The sequence below is a fragment of the Lontra canadensis genome, unplaced genomic scaffold, assembly GCF_010015895.1.
Source record: "Lontra canadensis isolate GAN:19392208 unplaced genomic scaffold, GSC_riverotter_1.0 scaffold160, whole genome shotgun sequence".
Taxonomy (NCBI): domain Eukaryota; kingdom Metazoa; phylum Chordata; class Mammalia; order Carnivora; family Mustelidae; genus Lontra; species Lontra canadensis.
The window spans coordinates 1,511,229-1,527,811 of NW_022631154.1; the positions used below are offsets into that span (position 1 = coordinate 1,511,229).

Below are 16,583 nucleotides of genomic sequence, written 5' to 3' on the forward strand. Positions count from 1 at the left end.
CACGGCATAAAAAAAACATTGCAAACTCGGGGAGGAGGGGTGGTTTGCAAACGAACCCCTGCCCCGGGAGCTGGGTTTTGGCTGTTGTTCTTGGCGCTGTGCTTTCGGAACGAGGCTAAGTGACTTGGTTTCCGTAGCGTGGCAGCTGGAGCACCTACCCTCTGAGCTCGCGACAGCAGCGGCGTGGGGAAGGGGCTGTGCTCTCCCTCCGTGGCCGGTTTTCATCAGAAACCGGGCAGGAGGTGCGGGGGGCTGAGGCTGGCAACCACCAGCCACTGAGCTTACATAGCCGCGCGGGAAGCTCTAGTTGTCGCCAGTCGTTTGTGCCAAGAGACCGTCCATCCCAGCAAAGCTTGGCCTGATCTCTGTCCCCTCCTCGCCTGCTGGTGGCATGCAGATGGCCCCCGAGGAGTTGGCGCTTGTGCACAGCCTGAGGAAGATGGTGCGAAACGACTGGGTGAGTGTCCGGGCCACCTGCTGCTTGTCAGTCTCTGAGTTCGGGGACAGAAAGTTCTTCATTTAAAGTCTCTGTGTTTAGGGGCGCCTGGGGGGGGGGAGGACTCCGTCCTCAAGGATCTGCCTTCGGGTCAGGTCATGATCTCAGTGTCCTGGGATCGAGCCCTGCATCGGGCTCCCTGCTCGGCGGGGAGTCTGCTTCCCTCTCTCGTGGTATCTCTTTTTCTCAAATAAGTAAATAAAATCTTTAAAAATAAATTAACTCTATGTAGTTGGTTTGTAATCTCCCCACTGGCTTGGGAACGGGCCCTTGTTTGTGTGTATCGGAGAGCACTTCCGCACCTGCCCAGCCCTGGGAAGCTCGCTGCTCCCTGGGAGCTCACACAGCCGCATGTTGTCAGAGCTGGGCCCAGAAGCAGGGACCTGCTCAGTGGCCATTTGCCTGTACTAAAAATCCAGATGACAACAACGCATTTTTCTGTTCTCCCCCTTCTCCTCCCCCGGCCTCTCTTCCAGCACGGAGGCGCCGTGGTGTTGGCGCTGAGCCAGACCGGGTCCCTCTTCACGCCGCGGATGGCCTATCTGCCGCAGGAGCTGCTGGGAAAGGTCCGGTCACCAGAAAATCAGGTTCCCCCTAGATAGTCGGTCTGTCTGATGAGGCTTTTGTTTTTCGGGGTTGGTTTTTTTAAACATAATTATAGACTTGGAGAAAAACCGGATTCGTATCTGACTTCACCCAGATTCCTAAAGTGGTAACGCTTTTCCACGTTGGCTTTATTCTTCTCCATCTGCTTTTTTCCCTGAATTCAGTGACAGTAACCTGAGACATGCTGCAAGCTTGTAATGATTTCCTGAAATCAAAGACATTCCAGATATATAATCTACGGCACAATGATTAAAATCACGGATCTCACATCAATAAGTTCTGGGACCTGATCTTTAGGACGTCCTGTGGTCTTGCCAGCTCTCCCAGTGTCACTCACAGAAACAGTCCTGGCCCGTGCATCCCCGTCGACTGTCCTGGTCTGTTGGTCTCTTTCAGTCTGGGACAGCACCTGCCAGTCCCGGGGGATTCTGTGGCTCATCCGCTGATAACCCCGGATGGCGTCTCTCCCAGCAGCCGCCACAGTGAACCCTGAACACTTGGTTTAGGGACTGCACATCTGCTTGATCCTTGGTGAAGTCACTGTGGCGGCCACCTTGCTCCCCAGCTACCCCTCACACTCTGACAGCTTGGACGTCCGTCTGTGCGCCTTCCTAAACCCAGCGGTGGTACTGGCAGAAAGAGATTTCCCAGCTCCCGCATTTCTCCCACACACGTGGGTTGGCTTTCCGTTACGTGTAAGAACTTTCCTTCCCTTCCCACACTTATTTGTCTCCGCGTGGGCACACAGATGCCTCTTCATGAGTTCTAAACCTCTGCTGTTTGCTGTTCTGGTGCTTAAATGACGGCAGACTTAGCCAGCAGACACCCCTTCGGACTGGCGTCGGTGTGCTTTTCCCACACCCCATCCTTCTCGAGCCCTGGCTTTACTTGTGGGCGAGGAGCACAGGCGTTCCACGCTCACCCGGTACTTCCCACACCCAGGCCCAGAACCAGCCACTGCTTAGGCAGCCCTGGTTCGTTGTAGAGGACAGTGGTATGTGGACACCAGGTCCTGGGGCTGGGGGGCCGGTGGGTAGAACAGGCACCTCTTGATTTCAGGGTCATGAGGTCAAACTCCTGTAACACGTTGGGTATTGAACCTTTATTCATTTACTTAATTTATTTAAAGATTTTATGTATTTAATTGACAGAGCACACACAGACCAGGAGGGCGGGGCCCATCAGACAGAGGGAGCAGCAGACTGTCGGCCAGCAGGGACCCTGGGATCATGACTTGAGCCAAAGGCAGACGCTTCACTGAACCACCCAGGCACCCCTGGAGGCTACTTTTATTTTTTATATTTTTGAAAAGATTTCATTTATTTGACAGAGAGATACAGAGCACAAGTAGGCAGAGCAGCAGGGAGAGGGAGAGGGTGAAGTGGGCTCTCTGTTAAGCAGGGAGCCCGATATGGGGGCTCGATCCCAGGAACCAACTGAGTCACCCAGGCCCCCCCAGAGCATACTTTAAAACAAAATGTTTAAAATAAGCCCCCTTTGGGGCACCTGGGTTGCTCAGTGGGTTAAGGCCTTCGGCTCAGGTCATGATCTCGGGGTCCTGGGATCGAGCCCCGCGTCGGCGGGGAGCCTGCTTGTGATCTCTCTATCTCTGTCAAATAAATAAGTCAGTCTTAAAAAAAAATAAAAGAGGCCGCCTTCTTCAGGAGGTGGAACTGAATTCCCCCCACTATCTTGAGCATGGGCTGGATTTAGACTCCAAGACCCGAGTGCTGTGTGCTTCCTACGTCTGGGCTGTCCCCTCCTTGAGGCCCCCAGGGCAGTGTGAGAACCCACGAGGCAGGATTCCCGCCTTCACACACGCACGCACGCATGTGCTCTGGGCACGGGCCCTCACATGCACACCACACACGTCTCTACGTTCCCTGATTCCTGTGAAACACCCTTGAGTTCAGGCTGATACCGGCCTGCAGCGCACCCTCCCCTCTGCCCCGTTCTGTGTGCGTGAGCGGCGTCCCAGCGGGGCCATCACCGCTCGCTGGTTTCGGCCTTGCCCGGCGCGCAGCCCGAGCTCCCAGTCTCCAGCCCCTGGCTTTTGTCGTCCTGGGCGGGCTTGGGCGGGTTCGTTCGTCCGGGTGCTCTGCTCAGGAGTGAACTCGGTCCCTGGTCCCTTCATTGCTGTGTTTGAAACCTGAAACGCGGTTTGGTGACCGGTTGGTTTCAGTGTGTTCCATTTAGTGGGTCTTTATCGCTGCCCTTGTTCGTTTTGTCTGAACTAAGTGTCTTTGACTACTGAAGTCAGAACTGTAAAAACAGGAATTGTCACTATTCACAGCAGGTGGTAGCTCCCCCGCGGGCATCACCCTGGCACAAGGACCACGCAAGAGGCCATGAGCGACAGCGGCCAGCCGCCATGCATGGCGCCTGTGTACGGTGCGGTGGCCCGAGAGTGAGGAGCAGAGAAGGACGCGTTGAAGTCCGGTCACTCTCTGCTGACTCGTCACTTAACGACTCTTCCTTCTCCAGGAAGGATTTGATGCCTTGGATCCCTTTGTTCCCATCCTGGTCTCCAGCTACAGCCCAAAGGAGTTTGAAAGCTGCATCCAGTACTACCTGGAGAACAGCTGGCTGCAGCACGAGAAAGGTTGGTTCTCGAGTTTTCCATTCACGGAGTCCCCTCGAGTCAGAGCCTTGATGTCTTCCCACGGCAGCGGCCTGCATGGTCTTTCTCCCTTTCTCTTGACTTCTCTCTGGCCAATTAGATGGCAGGAAAGGTGGCGGTGGGGGGGCGGTTACTAGACGGTGCGTTTCTTCCCACGATCTCACGTCGGCCTAGAGTAAGAGGCTCGGGCTGGAAGCCCAGCCCTGGATGTGAGCGAGGCCCACCGGCGCCAGGCCAGACCCATGCTCCGCCTGTCCCGCTCTGTGGACACGGGCGCCCTCCGCCGCACACCGCAGCCTTGTCCCCGGCCCAGGCAGGGGCTAGCGGAGCAGAGGTCGTGGTGGTCCTGTCCCCGGGTGAGAGCGAGCCAGCTGCTGTGGAGGACATCACCAAGGACTGGAGGGAAGGGCAGACAGCAGCTGCAGCATCGGTGGGCCGGGGACCACGGCGCGGAGATTTCTGAGGGGGTTGGCGTGCGACAAAGTCCAAAAGGCCAGATGAGGTTCCTGGAACAGAGGGAGACATGCTGGATTGCAGAGGAACAGAGAGGGACAAAATAGTCGCTTGCTGAGGGAAAGGATCTAGAAGTGGGGTCTCCGGGAGCGGTCGTCACATTCCAACGCTGTTTGGAGCACGTAGCCTCTGCGCACAGAATTTTCTGGGGCGCATGGCGCTGCCGACGGCACTGCCAGCTGTGTGTCTCCCCTGCTCTAGCTCATACAGAAGAAGGGAAAAAGGAGCTGCTGTTCCTGAGTGACGCCAACCCCGGGCAGCTGGAGCGGCTCTGCGCCTACCTTTAAGCCGCGTCACGGCCCGCGCAGAGGACAGGGGACGCTTCCCATCCCAGACGCTGTCAGACCCGATGCCGCCCGGACAAGTCCGCTCCCAGCCTCCAGGGAAGACGGACATTAGTGCCCTGAAGTGTCTTCTTGTTCCTGAATGCAGTTTATTAGGTGGGGTTCTCAGATTTTAAGTAATTACGGTCTTTCCCTTAAATAAAGTATCTTTCTTAAAGTGTTGTGTGAGATTTATAACACGGAAAGAGCCTTCAGTTGGCCAAATTGAGTTTCTCCGGCGTTCTGCTTGTGAGGGGTCCGCAGCGACCAGACTGCAGAAACGTCCACTAGGTCTACCTTCCAGATTCAGGTCAGGAGACCAAGATCCGCCCTGAAGTTCTCCCTCCCAGGACCTGGCGCCGCGCAGACGGAGGGCGGGAGGGAGGCCGTCCTTCCCGCGCTCGTGTGCGCCAGCGGGCGGGGATTTGAGAAAACAGTGACTCCGGTCAGCGGCTGCCCTGAGTTCCCGGACCCACCCCCGTCGGAGGACTCGAGGCCACGGCCGTGCCCCCGCTGCTGCTCACCGGCCGTCTCTGGGCCCCGCAGCCACCAGCCTGCTGGTGTCATCTGCCCTGTCACCTGATGGGGGGTCCGGGGGTTGGTGAGCACGGACTCCCACGGTGTGGGAGTGCTAAAGCACCTCACGCGTGGGCGACCGCTACCTTTTAGGACCTGATTCTGTAGCGCTTTAGCTGGGGAGTGGCCACGAGGGGGACCGTCTGTGGACGTGCATCAGCATGTTCCCCGCACAGCGAGCTTCCCCCACGCGAGACCGCCCGGACGGCTCCCTCAGAACTCGACCCTCGCCCTGACCCAGTCCTCCGTGAGGTCGGCTGGTCACTCCCAGCCCCAGAAGGCGGGAGGCTCGTTCCGAACCGTGACACGCGCCCCCCACCCCCACCGACCCGCCAGCCATGAACAGTTGGGTCTTCAGCTTCATGGTCACAAGGTCAAAGCCCTTCGTTCTCTCGGTCCTCACAGGCTGCGGTCACACCTACCACCTCCTGTTTGAGCTCCTCCCTGCCTCTGCCCGTCTGCTGCCTACCCACACCCCTGCCGCCCCCCTTGGCCCCCTGCACAGGGCCACTGACCCGGCGCTGTCCTGCCGCGGCTCGCTGGGCGGCGTCCCCGCGCCTTCGCTCCTGCTGTCCAGCCACATTCAACCCACGGAGAAGTGTGTATCGTGGAAATTGCCTCCTTTCCTTCCTCCTCTTCTAGAAGCAACTTCCGTTGCCAAAGTCTAGAGAGTTAAGTCCATACATAAATGGGCCTTTTTCTTAGACACTAGAGTGTGCTCTTCTGTGTGTGGCTTGGAGACGCTCCGTCAGGACTCGGGTCTGTGAAAAGTGCCCTCGCTCAGTCGTCTGAAAAGGGAAGGAAGGACGGGGCGCCCACAGCCTCCGAGACGGGGCAGCAGCGGGAGCTCAGCGGCCGTCCCACCCCGCACGGCCCTCCACAGCAGGAGAGGCCGGGAAGGTGGCTCCGTCTCTGGCCTCCGAAACTCAGGATCCAATCGGTGCGGACCTCTGACTAGACCGTCAGAGATGCACAAAGATCCCACTGAGGAATTAGCCTCGTGACTTCTCTGATTTGCTATTTGCAACCCATAGTCTACCCTGTTCGGTCCTCTTTCTTAAGACCCTTCTATGGACCTGACCCCGACACCCGGATTAGTAGCTCTACTGTCTCTGCGCTGCGCCTGCCCCGGGGGCTGGTCTGCGGCTGCTCTCACTGGACTGTGCAGAATCCAGACTGGAAAGTACAACGTCCAGGGGCACCCGGGGGCCCAACCGGCCAAAAGTCTGCTTATGGCTCAGGGCATGATCCCGGGGTCCCGGGACTGAGCCCCTCATCAGGCTCCCTGCTTCTCCCTCTCCCTCTACCGCCCCCACCCTGCTTGTGTGCACTCTCTCAAATAAAATCTTTTTTATTTTTTTTTAAGATTTATTTATTTATTTGACAGAGATCACAAGGAGGCAGAGAGGCAGGCAGAGGGAGAGGAGGAAGGAGGAAGCAGGCTCCCCGCCGAGCAGAGCCCGATGCGGGGCTCAATCCCAGGACTCCGGGATCATGACCGAAGGCAGAGGCTTTAACCCACTGAGCCACCCAGGCGCAACATAAAATCTTTTTTAAAAAAAGGAAAATACAAAGTGCACTGTCCTTATTTTCAGATGATGTAATCCTGTATAAAGAAAAACTTAAGAAGGATCAAAACATCTCCCAGAGCTAGAAATAAGTTTGTCAAGGTCACAACGATACAAGACGAATATACAAAAGCCAACCTCATTTCTCCATTCTAGCAATGAAATAAACAAAATGGAAATCAGGAAAGTAATTCTATTCAAAATATCAGGAAATAAAGTATGTAGCTGTCTTAACAGAAGAACTCCAAAATTACACACCAAAACCGATAAAACATTACTGAGGGAAATTAAAGAGGTTCTAAATCCACGGGAAGAGAATCTGTCTGACAGTAGTGCACGATGTCCATTGTCCCCAGACGGACCTTACAGACACAGTGCAATCGGTGTCACGATTGCAGCCGACTCCTTTGCAAAAATTGGCAACTGACCCTGAAGTTTACACAGAAACAAACACAACGTAGAATAGTTCAAATTATTTTTAAATAAGCAAACTGGGAAGACTTACTCTCCCTTTTTACAAAGTATCATATAAAGCTACAGTGATCAAGACAGGGCGGTACTGGCATAAGGAGAGACGTGAGGTCAGTCAATAAAACTACATGGTGAATCCAGATATAAACCGTGTATTTAAGGTCGGCTGCTTTCCAACCAAGATGTCAGGACAATTTATTGGGGGAAAAAATCCTCAACAAACCATGCTCGGACAGTTGGTAATAATGGACCCCCAAAAAGATGAATTTGGGCCATTGCTTCACATCAGACACTCAAAATGGAGCATGGAGCCAAGTGTACGAACTATAAAACATTCAGAAGAACAAAAGGGGTGTCTGGGGGGCTCAGTTGGTTAAGCGACTGACTCGGTTTCAACTCAGTCATGAATTGAGGGTCATGAGATCGAGCCCTGCTTTGGACTCTGCACCCAGCAAGGATTCTGCTTGAGATGCTCTCCCCGCCCCTCCCTTCCTTTCTGGTACTCCTCCTGCTCACACACACCACTTGCTCTCCCTCTAAAATCAGTAATATGTTAAAAACAAAATCGGGGTACTTGCCTGGCTCGGTAGGGCCTTCCTTCAACTCTTGATCTCAGGGTGATGAGTTTGAGCCCCACCGTGGGTACACAGCATACATTAAAAAAAAAAAAAAAAGAAAGAAACAGATTATAAACGAGAACAAAATCTTCATGACGTTTCATTAGACAAAAATTTCTTCTATGTAATGTCAAAGATGTGGTCCAGACAAGAAAATTTGATAGAGCAGACAATCGAAATCTAAAATTTTTATTCTTCAAGAGACATTATTGAGAAAATGAAAAAAAGCTACAGACTGGAAGAATATATCTGTAATTCATCTATCAGAATAAACAACTATCCCTCATCGGTAAGAGAACAGAGTGTACAAGTCAGTGAACGATTTGAGTGGACATTTTGGACAGTCTGCGCGCAGCTCTGCGTCCCCGGCATTGGGGACCACGAGATCCCAAGTGGGGTGAGAGGCCACGGCCCAGCCCCGGGGCGGCCGGAGTGCAAGTTGGGGAGGGCGTGGGGAGACAGGAACCCTCACACTTTGCCAGTGGAAATAAACGATGGAAATACAAAATTTTTAACACGTGTCCACTTTAGAAAACAGATTCCTGGTTTCTCAAAACCTTAAACCAGGAGCAGCAGGACCCAGTTCTGGCCCCCGGCACCTCCCGCGCGTGCAGCACCGGAATCACCCGAGCGGGTCACCCAAACAGACGCTGCCGCCCGGGCGCCTCCAGCCCCCTCAGACTCTGGCACAAGAGACCCCCCGCGGAACGAATCCCACCAGAAAGCGCTAATCCATCCGGGAGGAGCAGGTGGGTGGTTGCCCAGGAAGAGGATGGGCTGCAGCCCCGCGGGAGACCCTCCAGAGGATGAGAATGTCTTTGGGCGCTGCCTCCCTCTTCCTCCTCGCCCCCACTCCCCCGCCCAGCACTCCCAGGCTCCCCGTGGCCCTCACGGTGGCCCTCGAAGGCATTTCCCCCAGGAGGCGCTCACACAGGTCTCGGTGTGTGGTCTTCAAGAGACAAATCCTACTTGCAGGTAAAAAGTCAAAAAACACCAAAGGAAGCTGGTTCATCTGTCTCAGTACCAAGCAAAGCAGACATTGAGATAAAACAGCATTTTTTAGAGAAAAACGGGTGTTTTAAAATGATAGAAGGTTCAACTCATCAGAAAGATAAAACTAGGGACGCCTGGGTGGCTCAGTTGGTTAAGCCGCTGCCTTCGGCTCAGGTCATGATCCTGGGGTCCTGGGATCGAGTCCCGCATCGGGCTCCTTGTTCGGCAGGGAGCCTGCTTCCTCCTCTCTCTCTGCCTGCCTCTCTGCCTGCTTGTGTGTACTCTCTCTCTGACAAATAAATAAAATCTTTAAAAAATAAAAAAAAAAAAAAGATAAAACTATTCCGAAGTGGTACGCCCTACGAAACAAGAGGAAACCAGAGAGGGAGCCAAACCCTAAGAGACCTTTAGTCTCAGGAAAAGAACTGAGGGTGGCCAGAGGGGAGGGGGTGGGAGGGCTGGGCCGCGGGGTGACGGGCACTGGGGAGGCCGTGTGCTGTGTGAGGCCTGTGAAGTGTGTCAGCCTGATTCCCAGACCTGTACCCCTCGGACAATACACTGCATGTTAATGACAAAAAGAGAAAGATAAAAAAATAAAATAGCATGCCCTAACTATAAAACCTCAGAAAATAAAAGCTGACGAAACAGAAGGAAAACTAAACTGTGGTGGGAGAATTAACATACTTCAGTAACTGATAGACAAGAGTCGATCAGAACATATAATCAAGTAGCATAATTAACAAACCTGTCTTATGAAAGGATTTTTTAAATTAAACCAAGACACTTCTGGATACACATTCCTTTTAAGCACACCTACGCCTGTTCAGAAGTTCACTACCACTGGGCCGTATCAACAGATTTCAAAGAACTTAAGTCATACAAGTGGCATTCTCTGACCCTAGTGCGACTTGAGTTAAAACTGAATACCAAACCCAAGCACAGAAAATTTGTTTGGAAATTAAGAAATACACTTCTGAGGGGCGCCTGGGGGGCTCAGTGGATTAAGCCTCTGCCTTCAGCTCAGGTCATGATCCCAGGGTCCTGGGATCGAGTCCCGCATCGGGCTCTCTCCTTGGCGGGGAGCCTGTTTCCTCCTCTCTCTCTGCCTGCCTCTGTGCCTGCCTGTGATCTCTGTCTGTCAAATAAATACATAAATAAAACGTAAAAAAAAAAAAAAAAAACCCATCATCGATGTTCTCTAATGTGCTCTATTTTTTTCTTTTTTATGTGCTTTACTTTTAAATTTCTCCAGTTATCCCAATGGCTGCCCCCCTGCCCCAGTCCCATCCAGGTTCTAATCAAAGTCCACACACAACATTTAGGCTGAAATCTCTCATGACTGTCCTCGCAGCTTCAGTGGACCCTGTGTTTTTTCTGTTATTGACATTTTTGAAAATGCCAGGCCCATTATTTCGCAGACTGTCCACATTCTGGGTTTGTCTAATCCTGCCCTTCAGATACGTTGTGGCGAGTAGCACACGCAGCCGATGCTGTCCCTCCGCACTGGACATCGCAGCAGCCCGTTTCCTTCCGGTGACGCTGAGTTTGATCACTCGGTTAATCCCGGCGTCCGTCCCTGTAAAAGGACAGTTTCTCAGTGTAGTGGACGAGTGTTCCTCTGACATCCTGGAAACATCGTGGTGGCCCGTCACCACCCAAAGGTTTCAACACGCCCCGCGGATCGTCACCCGAGCAGACTCCGCAGCGGACGCCTGCGAGCTACGCCCACGTTCCTTCTGCTTTACCCGCGGCCGCTCCTGTCACCCGGCACCTCCCGAGTCCCGCCGCGGCTCTCACGCGCGTTTTCAACACCCGGCGGACCCGGGCAGACCAGCGGAGCCGGAGCGTGACCGCGACAGCGTCAGCGGTCATGAGAAGGTCCGCAAACGTGACGCGCCTGAGGAGACAGAATGAAGCTGCTCTTCCAAGAACGGCCTCTCAGGAGACGAAGGGCGCGGAGCGACGAACAGGCACTTCCGGCACCGAACACGGGCGGCGGGTCCGCAGCCCCAGGCACGTCCTCACTGCCGCGAACCGACGACACAGAAGCTGCAGGTCCAAGACGATTCCCGAAAGGCTCGAACCCGACGGAAAGGAGCGCTCAGCCTCGGGGTCACTCGCTACAGTCTGCAGAGCCTGGGGAGACCCGCGGAGACCCCCGCACTGGCAGTGCCTCGACCGCGGGTGGGCGCCGTTTACCACAGCCTTCTCGGACCGCACGCGTCCACCCCGGACCCCTCCATCCCCGCGCACGCGCGCCGGCGCCCAGGAAGGCGCAGCGCGGCGCCCAAGGCCGCCCGGTCAGCGGAGCCGTGGTCCGTGGGGTCCCCGCACAGCGAGCCCACGGAACGGGCCGCAAGCGCGCGCAGCGGCGGGGACGTTCCTCCGACAACGTGGAGCAAGCACTACCGTGAGGAGACGGACACCCGGGCGCGTCCGCACGGCCGTGACGGGCGCGGGAACCCTAGTCCCCGGGCCGGGGTTTGTGTCTCCTGAGGCGCTGGCGGCCGGCAGCAGCAGCCCCTGACGGGAGACCGCGGCGGCGTCGGGGAAGCGCCTCCCCACAGCCGCCCGCGGGACCCACGTGCCCACGACGCCCCGCCCCGCGAGGCTACTTCCGGCCCCTCAGAGCCCTCCCCACAACGAGCGGCCCACGCAGGCCGCGCGGGGGTATGGGCGGGGCCTCCGACGCCCGACCAATCGCTCACCTGATGGGAAAGGATGTGCCGGTGCACCAATAGAGTGCGGGGAACAAGGCCCCGCCCACATGGCTACGAACCAATCGGCTCCGAGCGGCGAGTAGGCCGGCCGCGGCTTGCGCGACCCGGCCGAGGCAGACGGCATGGCGGGCGGGGCTCGGGAGGTGCTCACGCTGCAGCTTGGCCACTTCGCGGGGTTCGTGGGCGCGCACTGGTGGAACCAGCAGGTGAGGCCTCCGGGCGGCCGTTCCCGCGGGCCCGCTGCTGTCGGCCGACCCTGCGGCCCCGCTGAGGCCGGACCTTCCTCTGCCACCGCAGGATGCTGCGCTGTGCGCCCCGAGCGAGGCCGACGCGCCGCCGGCGGAGCTGTGTCCCGACGTCCTGTACCGGGCGGGCCGGACGCCGCACGGCCGGGAGACCTACACGCCGCGGCTCATCCTCATGGATCTGAAGGGTGAGGGGGAGGCCGCGGTCGGCCTGCGCCCGGGCGTGCGGGGCGTGCGGTGCTGCGGCAGCGGGGAGCCGGCGGGGGCAGCGCTGGCCTCGGTCCGCTCTTATCCGCGGACAAGGCCCGGCACAGCCTCATTCGGTTCAGGGACCGGCTGCTCCGGCCCGGGGACGGCGGGTGGTGGGTCGCGGCCCTCGGGGGCCGCAGGGGTGGAGCCCACATCCTTCGAGACCAGGGTTTCCCCAAGGCCTGGGTGTTCGGGGCGGCTTGGAGGGGCCGAGGGCTGGTGGAGGGCGCAGCGAAGACGGCAGCAGGTGTCTGGAGCCCCCGGGAGGATGCGCTGAAAGCGGGGAGGGCGAGGCTTCCGCCTAACATCGCCTGTCGTTCCCGCAGGTAGTCTGAGCTCCCTGAAGCAGGAAGGTGGCCTCTACGGGGACGCGCAGCTGGATGCGGCGATCGCCTGGTACCGTGGTCCTCAGGGCGGGAAGCCCGAGAACCAGGGAAGCCGCCCTCCCCAACCTGCCTCCGTTTTCTTCCAGGCAGGGAAAGCTCACCACACACAAGGAGGAGCTCTGTCCCAAGAACCCGTATCTGCAGGACCTCTGCAGTGCCGAGGTGAGGGCCTCTGTTCTAAGCGTTTGCCCAGCGCCAGAGTTGGATTCCCCCCACTGGGGCACAGAGCAAAAAGAAAAGGATTTTGATCATCTTAAGTAGCTTCAGAAGGCATTTTAGGAAAAAGCACTTTTTTCCCCTAAAGAAGTGTGACTACAGGGACAAAAGGAGGCTGTAGGGTATAGCCAGCAAAATCAGTGAGAATAAATTAACTCTCTTGCTCCTGGACTGGCTGGAGCTCAATGCAGACGTTTCTCTTCTGTCCCAGGGAGTGCTGAGTAGTGATGGTATCTGGAGGGTCAAATCCATTCCCAATGGCAGAGGTGAGACTTCCACCAGGCACCCCGGGATGGGGAACCCGGCAGAACCAGAACATGAAGAAATGTCCCTTTCCTTTGCTCTTCCTTCAGGACCCCTACCACTCACCATGGCTACAGCACCCAAACCACTTATCCCCACAGAGAGCAGCATCAGAGTCTGGTCTGATTTCCTCCGTGTCCACCTCCACCCCCGGAGCATCTGTATGATTCAGAAGTACAACCACGATGGGTACGGGGGCTGCGGAGGCTGTGCAGCAAGGAACTGGGTCCCCACCGATGTTAAATGAGGCTCTGGAGGCCATTTCCCCTGCCTTCCCTGAACACAGGCTCTTGGGGGATGGGGTGAGTGAAGGGCAGGGGTCCCGCAGTCAGGACTGTGTTCGTGCACGGCAGGGAAGCAGGTCGCCTGGAGGCTTTTGGCCAAGGTGAGAGCATCCTGAAGGAGCCCAGGTACCTGGAGGAGCTGGAGGACAGGCTGCATTTCTATGTGGAGGAGTGTGACTTCCTGCAGGTAGCCGGGGGGCAGGGGGCAGGGCGGCACGGGCAGCAGCCTCTTCTTGTCCTGTCATCATTTGCCTCCTTCCAGGGTTTCCAGATCCTGTGTGACCTGCACAATGGCTTCTCTGGGGTAGGCGCCAAGGCCACAGAGTTGCTACAGGACGAGTATTCAGGGCGGGGAATAATAACCTGGGGCCTGCTCCCCGGCCCCTACAGTCTCAGGGTAAGCAGAACGTGGGGAAAAGGCAGTCCCAGGGGCTGAGAGGAAGAAAGGAGGGGAGGACAGCCCAGGGAGAAAGCTGCTCAAAACCAATCACCTTTTTTCCCCCAGGAGCCCCAGAAAAACATCTATCGTCTGTTGAACACAGCTTTCGGCCTGGTGCACATGTCTGCTCACAGCTCTCTGGTCTGCCCCTTATCCTTGGGCAGGAGCCTGGGGCTGCGACCTGAGCCTCCGGTCACCTTCCCTCACCTAGATTATGACGTAAGGCTCGAGGCTTGTGTTCAGACGGCAGGTAGAGACCGGGCCCCCCACCCCTCGACCTGCCATCGCACCTGTTAACAGCCCTCTTCTCGAAGCCTGGGCTTGAACTCAGCCACGATACAGCACACGGTCCTCTGCTTGTCCAGCCTTGGCCCAAGCAAAGCCCTGCTTTGTCCCAAAGCCTCTGGACCTCTCTCATCACTGGGACCCTTTCTCCTTCACACTCTGCTCTCCAGACCCGAAAGGCAAAATGCCCGTTGGTGTCCTCTTTACAGGCCACTCTGCCCTTCCACTGCGCAGCCGTGCTGGCTACAACCCTCGACACAGTCACCGTTCCTTACCGCCTGCGTTCCTCGCCAGTTTCCATGGCTCACCTAGCTGATCTGCTCAACTTCTCCGGGAAGAAGGTGCGGAGCCGTGTGAAGGGTTGGGTCAGTGCGGAGAAAAAGCCGTTACTTGATCTCTCCCTTGCCTTCAGGTGGTGACGGCAGCAGCAACCATCCCCTTCCCCTTGGTCCCAGGCCAGTCCCTTCCTGATGCCCTGGTGCAGCTTGGAGGACCCACGGCGTGGACCCCACTCTCTGCATGTGGGGATCCTTGTGGAATGCGCTGCTTTGCCCAGTCAGTGGTGCTGCGGGGTCTAGACCGAGCGAGCCACACCAGGTGAGGGCTGGTGGCTCTTAGGAGCCCTTGTCAGACTTCAGACTCCCGTCCTCTCCCTGATACCTCTGGACATCCTGTTCGCATCGCCTTTTCCTCCCCGTGCCCCACGTTACAATGAAAAGAAAGAGACGCTCAGCCCCCTTCGTCAGCTGACGGCCTGAGAGCCCAAGAATTCCCAGTCCGCATCCACACTGCCACAGACTAAAGGCGGTTCTGGCTTTGTTCTGGCAGCCGGCTCGCCCCAGGGACACCTCTGCCTTCCCCGCTCCACGCATGCAGCACTGGGGAGGACGTCTTGGCCCAGTATCTGCAGCAGCAGGAGCCCAGAGTCAGGTCAGTGTGAGGCTGGCTTTCCCCACCCCTCCCCAGACTCCCTCAACCTCTCACTCAGCTGCTGCTCCGCCCCCAACAGCTCTGCCCATCTGCTGCTGGCGCCCTGCAAGGTGGCCCCCCCGTACCCCAGCCTGTTCTCCGCAAGCCTCGGCCAACACGGGCTGGTTCTGGATGGCTCGCCGCCTGGGGCAGGTACGTGGGCCGATGAAGGTTCAGGAGAGGTTTCCCCACATGCCTGCCCCCAGCAAGGCACTGAAGTCCACAGGTCAACATCCTTTTATTCACTCCGTGGCTCCTGAGGCAAGTGGCCATCCTCTGGAGCACTGGTCTGCCAAGGGGACAGCACACAGAAGGCACGGGTTCACGGTCCTGCCAGGTCTGCCGCAGGCCCAGATGTCCCCGACCGTGCAGCAGTGCCCAAGGCAGGAAAACCACTGGCAGGCTCCCCTTCCTCTCCCTCTGCAGCCGTGGAGAGCATCCCAGTTCTCGGGGCCCTCTGCTCCTCTTCTACCCTGAGCCGGACCCTGGGAGACTTGGCTAGAGACCTCAGCACAGTGGACGTGCGGCGCTGGGCCAGCTTCCTGGATGCCGGAGTGGAGCAGGCAGACGTGGAGGAGGTGCTGGAGGAGCTGGGCAGTCTGGCCCAGTGCTACCGGGGAGGGGACGGGCTCGCGGACTAAGGTTCTTCCAGCACAGGAGGCTGCTGGGTCACAATAAACACTGGGTGCAGGGGCTCAGTGATGGCCGGGCTGCGCCGGCAGGGGCGAGCGCTGCATTTAGAAACACCGCGATCAGGTCTCAACAATATGTCCGCGCCGTGGGGACAGGGGAAGGGGGCGCCGAAAAGGAGCCAAGCCCCTGTTTGCCCAGGGCCAAGCCCCGTAGCTTCTGAAGACACTGATCAAGGCCTTCGCGGGTGCCGCCGTCCAGCCCCATCTGCCTCCATCCTTGTCCTCGGCCCTGCTCCTCCCGCTCTGTGTCCTGAGCTCAAGGGCGGCAGCCCAGCGCAGTACAAGCGCCCCCCCCCGCTTGGGGGACCGGTGCGGGTGAGGGGATGCGACCCCCACGTGCGCCCACAGTCACCCGTCCAGCTCCTCCTCAGACAGAAGGTCCCCGCGGTCAGAGAGCTGGTCAGTGTTGCTCGTGCTGGTGGCGTCGTCGTCCTCCTCGGAGCTGGCCTCACAGGCCGTGTGGAAGAGCTGCACGAGTTCCCGGAAACGGTGGGACACCTAGGGCGAGACGGGGATGCTCCGCTCCGTGAACGGTCTCACGGGCCCCGCACGGGAACGGGGTGGGGGGGCTGCGTCCTCACAGATGAGGGCACCCGAGAGGCTTCACGTCTAGCCCTAAACCCTAGCACACCTGGAATGGAGTCTCTGGGGACGCTACCTCAGAGTCCGACGCCCTGGCTCTTCTAGAACCGCTGCCACCTGCCCACACGAGTCCGGCCCCTTGTCAGGGCCCTTGGGGCTGGCCCCTTGGTTGGCCACCCCGTTCTCTCCTTGCCTGGCCCCGTGCTCACTCCCACTGGGGCTCGAGTCTCTGGCCCGGCCATAGCCGCCTACCTCGGTGGGGGTCTTGTTTCCCAGCCGCTGGGAGATGCCGCGGAACGTCTGCGGCTGTGCCCCTTGCTCCTGACACATGGTGAGGATCACGCGGTCAGCCTCCCTGGAAGCCACGCGCAGCGGTTAGTCTCAGGTGAGGAGCGCGCATGTGTTCCACAGTCTGCGCGTCCTCCGCTGC

General features: G+C 57.7%; 3 protein-coding genes across 10 annotated transcripts in view; 2 read left to right on the plus strand and 1 right to left on the minus strand.

Moving 5' to 3' along the window:
- The window catches only part of DAP3 (death associated protein 3), a 31,400-nt gene extending 26,851 nt beyond the window's left edge, over window positions 1-4,549 (plus strand). Inside the window, exons 10-13 of the mRNA XM_032845041.1 lie at window positions 398-457; window positions 973-1,062; window positions 3,587-3,704; window positions 4,437-4,549. Coding sequence (XP_032700932.1) covers window positions 398-457; window positions 973-1,062; window positions 3,587-3,704; window positions 4,437-4,522 — 354 coding nt within the window. The 3' untranslated portion in view covers window positions 4,523-4,549. The remainder of the gene's footprint in view (window positions 1-397; window positions 458-972; window positions 1,063-3,586; window positions 3,705-4,436) is intronic.
- A 7,042-nt stretch (window positions 4,550-11,591) lies between these two features.
- MSTO1 (misato mitochondrial distribution and morphology regulator 1) lies at window positions 11,592-15,676 on the plus strand. 2 transcript variants are annotated; one of them, XM_032845093.1, is made up of 14 exons: window positions 11,592-11,709; window positions 11,801-11,936; window positions 12,324-12,393; window positions 12,470-12,545; window positions 12,811-12,865; window positions 12,953-13,091; window positions 13,256-13,373; window positions 13,449-13,583; window positions 13,692-13,844; window positions 14,120-14,251; window positions 14,323-14,507; window positions 14,739-14,841; window positions 14,918-15,032; window positions 15,306-15,676. In XM_032845093.1, the coding sequence occupies exons 1-14, from the start codon at window positions 11,626-11,628 to the stop codon at window positions 15,518-15,520; spliced, it is 1,716 nt and encodes a 571-aa protein (XP_032700984.1). In that variant the 5' UTR covers window positions 11,592-11,625; the 3' UTR covers window positions 15,521-15,676. The 2 variants fall into 2 exon arrangements, with proteins under 2 accessions (XP_032700984.1, XP_032700983.1); XM_032845092.1 differs by lacking the exons at window positions 11,592-11,709; window positions 11,801-11,936; window positions 12,324-12,393; window positions 12,470-12,545; window positions 12,811-12,865 and having other exon boundaries at window positions 13,013-13,091; window positions 13,261-13,373; window positions 15,306-15,674.
- Window positions 15,677-15,867: 191 nt separating this feature from the next.
- Window positions 15,868-16,583, minus strand: part of GON4L (gon-4 like) — a 62,986-nt gene continuing 62,270 nt past the window's right edge. For all 7 annotated transcript variants that reach the window (XM_032845147.1, XM_032845146.1, XM_032845145.1 and 4 more), the window contains 2 exons: window positions 16,406-16,508; window positions 15,868-16,069 (listed from right to left, as the gene is read on the minus strand). In XM_032845147.1, coding sequence (XP_032701038.1) covers window positions 15,920-16,069; window positions 16,406-16,508 — 253 coding nt within the window. In that variant the 3' untranslated portion in view covers window positions 15,868-15,919. The remainder of the gene's footprint in view (window positions 16,070-16,405; window positions 16,509-16,583) is intronic.